The sequence below is a fragment of the Pterocles gutturalis genome, unplaced genomic scaffold (assembly GCF_000699245.1).
Source record: "Pterocles gutturalis isolate BGI_N339 unplaced genomic scaffold, ASM69924v1 scaffold1540, whole genome shotgun sequence".
Lineage (NCBI taxonomy): Eukaryota > Metazoa > Chordata > Aves > Pterocliformes > Pteroclidae > Pterocles > Pterocles gutturalis.
This window is the reverse complement of record NW_010137939.1, coordinates 1-3,878: the sequence shown is the minus strand read 5'-3', so window position 1 is coordinate 3,878 and position 3,878 is coordinate 1. Positions and strand designations below refer to the sequence as shown.

Sequence of the window (3,878 nt, the reverse complement as noted above, 5' to 3'; positions counted from 1 at the left end):
AATCGGCTATTGCTGGTCAAAGGTGAAATGTTTTCAGAAGGGAAATATACTAGCAGGTGGAAATCCGGAGTAAAGTCAGATGAAAAATTTAAAAAGAGCAGAGAAGAGCAGAGGAAAAGAGCAGAGGAGAAGAGCAGAGGAAAAGAGGAGAAGAGAAAGAAGAGAAAGAAGAGGGAGAAGAGAAAGAAGAGAGAGAAGAGAGGAGAAAGAAGAGAAAGAAGATCAAAGAAAAGAAAAGAAAAGAAAAGAAAAGAAAAGAAAAGAAAAGAAAAGGGAAAGGAAAGGAAAGGAAAGGAAAGGAAAGGAAAGGAAAGGAAAGGAAAGGAAAGGAAAGGAAAGGAAAGGAAAGGAAAGGAAAGGAAAGGAAAGGAAAGGAAAGGAAAGGAAAGGAAAGGAAAGGAAAGGAAAGGAAAGGAAAGGAAAGGAAAGGAAAGGAAAGGAAAGGAAAGGAAAGGAAAGGAAAACCTTTTATTCAAAAAATGTAATTTTTTAAAATGATGACTTTTCATGCAAAAGCTCGCTAGAGCCACTCTCCTCAAATCCAGTCTAGTAACTCTTCTGCTTTAGGAACAGAAGCTTTTATAGAGGTGCAGAATGAACCAGTCTTTTACACTAGCATGCTCTCCTCCTTCAGAATGAGAAAGGCATTTGCAACCTGCTCCAAACTTCACTTAAGTTAATAAAAGAAGTCTTGTGAATTCACACCAGCCTATATGCACCATTGTTACCTCTTCTCTTAGTTCCTGGAGGTTCAAAGCAGAAATGACCACTTACCCCACCAAGATAACTAGTAAGTGCATTGATAGTAGCAGATAAAATAAGTGTATTCTGAAAGTAGGGCATACCTGCCTGTGAGATGCTAGAGACAAGACAGAGATCAGGAAATACATCTATGCTTGTAGGTAATCTCATTTTATTGAATGATTTGAAGCACTGCTTAAAAAACAACACTTTGCAGTCTGTACATGCAGTTTCCATTTTAAAAAACTGAACATATTTTTTATTCAGAAGATAAAACATGCATATTTATGTATACCATTTTGAGATAAAAGAAAGAATTGCCATTTACAACAGAAATTGCTCTTCAGAAATCCTTTAAGAGACAAGGCAACCAGTAGCAATTCTGCAGAAGGCAAAGCATACAAACTCTACACTGAATGTACAGTTTATTCATTGTGAGACATTAGCAACTGCAGAAGAAGGTCGTTTAAGAATGGATTCAACAGAAAATGACAGTGGCTCAGTTGTTGAAAGCTTTGTCGTGGCCTGCTTGACCCTAAGGAAGTCTTTTGCACATTTGTCTATTGTAAATTTGTATTTCTGGTTCTCTTTAATGGCACACTCTCTGTATTTCCTAGAAGCATCTTCAAAAGTCTCTTTCACGAATGATGTTCTCAACTCTGCTCCTGATCTGTCAGGAAATGTTTGCTGGAACAGTGACTGAAACGGATTGTATTTGAGTGGTGGAGGGGGCTTGGTACTGTCTTTGCTGATTTTGCTCAATATCTGTTCCTGAGAAGCCAGGGAATCCTTATCAGAAATCTGAGAGAAAGTTCTTTTTGGAGGAGAAAAAGCTGACCTTTCACGAGCTTCCTGAGGAAGGCACGGTATCTCATTACATGACTGCTGAATGTCTGGCGTGTGGGTCAGAACAAGTGAATTTTCCAGTTTCGGAGACATGATGTCATGCTCAGTGTTTGGACAGTCCTGACTTTGTGAGGCCTTGGCATCCCAACCTGCCCCTGGTTTGAGAGCTTGGACAGTAGTAGTGTTTAACAGGCACTGCTGGTAAACGAAAGCATCACTAATGGGGCCACATTTTGGCCACACTAAGAACCTAGAAGACAGGGGATACTGCCTGTAGGTAGTAGCTACACTGACATTTGAAGAAATTAGTTCCATGTTGCTGGATCCTGAATACTGTGTGGTTAGATCAAGGCAGGTTGGTAAAAAGTTGCAAAACTCCTTGTTTGGAGTCTCAACTTGAGCAGTGTTGAAGGCTGTTTTATACGAGTTGTATTCAGCTCCATGCACTATGCGGTTAGGGAGAAAAAGGGCAGCTGCTTGCGTAGCTTCCATCATCTCTCTCTCTTTATACTCTCTCTCTAGCATAATGTTCTCCAGCTCTTTATCAGCAAAAGCCCGTCTCTTTCTCATCCTGTCACTTACAGGGGGTGGCAAGGGTGAATTCCCTCCCAGGTAAGGGTCTGTTGGAATAGGACGGTAACCTAAAACAACAAACCAATGTTACGCATCAAGCCGCATAAGAAAAACAATAAAGCTGTGTTTGTAAAAGGGCTCTGCTTAGAGCCAGTCCCACCAGGCACATGGCACTTGCTACGAACCCTGGACACCCTTAGCTCCCTGCACAGGAGGGACGGTGCCTGTCAGGCACATTCAGTGCAAGTTTCTCAGTGCAAGTTTCTCAACACAGATAAGCAAGCCCTGCTCCTCTGATGTGTAGTCTCCTTCAAAGCTATCTGATTAGTAACATTAACAAGCAATTTCAAAACAGCAGATACTGAAAGAAAAAAATTAAAAAAAAAAAAAAAAAAACAGCAACAAAAAAACACCCTCCTTTGTGTTATGACTGGTATTTTACCATGCAGTTTAAGGAGATAACTATCCATTTTTAACAAATACAGAAAGTATTCAAATATTTTATTTCTTCTGAACTAAAAGAGAACTTTGATAAAACATAGAAATCCAGTCTCCAGTATATTCAACTACCAGACTAACAGGATTCATCTGCTATAACTGATAGGGTCCAATCCTGTTTGCTCTACCCAGACAAGTAATCCCATTGAATTAATGGAACTACTTACATGAGTGAGGAGAACAGGGTTTTACCTGTTTTCACTCCCATTCCTCTCACACAGGTTTCCCCATTGCCGAGGAAGATATCTATACCTACAGCTGATGCTTTTTCTATTCTCTAAAGATGAATCACTATGTACACATTGCTACAGATGGTAGAAAATTCCAAGGGGAACTAGGAGAAAAGAAAAAGAAAGTTAAGATAAATTAGAGGAAAGAATACAGAAGAGGATTTTTTTAAAAGAGTGAACTGTACACGAAAAATAGAGGTTTTAACAGGACAAAATTTTAATTGTGCTTGCACAGACAAAGAAAAGAGTTTTCTATTTTGGGAAGAAAAAAAAAGCTAAATTTGAGAACTGTAAGGCTTCACAGGGCTGCAGTTTGGAAAGCGAGTAAAGCAGACATAGAAATAAATTTTGGCATGATCGGAAAAGGGAATAGGGAACAAAATATACACCCTCTCAGTAAAATATCCATACTTAAAATGTCATTCTTCCACAATTAATATTTTTACCAGGAAAAAAAAATTAGTAGCCTATTATGCATATGTTACTATTGATAAGGCAGCATGGTGTTGCTGCATTAGGCGTTCAAGCCGTTTCAAAACTGAAAAAAAAAATCCAACTGATTTACTCATTTGCTGATAAAAACACCCGGGAGTAAATTACTCTGCACTGGAAAACGCTGCCGGGTAGTCACGTAAAAAGAATGTCAGCTTGTAACAGTAACTCTCAAATTTCAAATTACCGTTGCCAGCATTTCAGGCATTATTGGGGGGGTGCTGAGAGGCAGGGGGAAGCGAAATTCTGGCACATCGATTCCAGCCACGAAGGTCGGGAGCCTCCGCCGCCCGGCGCGGTAGCGGAGAGCGCCTGGACGCCGTTCTTCCGCTTTTATTGCGGGAAACAACGCCGCGAGCAGCCGCGCCTCGGACGGGAGGTTTGGGTTTTCCCGGGGGGAAGCAGAGCGTCCCCGCTGCCGGCCGGCACTGCGGGGCTGAGGGCAGCTCGCGGAGAGGCGGGGGGTGCGCTCACCTTCCAGGATGCTCTTGGCCAGGA

General features: G+C 41.3%; 1 protein-coding gene across 1 annotated transcript; it reads right to left on the bottom strand.

Annotated features, from left to right (window-relative positions):
• Nucleotides 1–1,170: 1,170 nt before the first annotated feature.
• On the bottom strand, nucleotides 1,171–3,873 carry DMRT2 (doublesex and mab-3 related transcription factor 2; the record flags this gene model as incomplete). The annotated part of the gene is made up of 2 exons (XM_010082760.1): nucleotides 1,171–2,228; nucleotides 3,855–3,873. Coding segments are annotated over 2 exons (1,077 nt in total), but the record flags the coding sequence as incomplete, so codon positions are not given.
• Nucleotides 3,874–3,878: the final 5 nt, after the last annotated feature.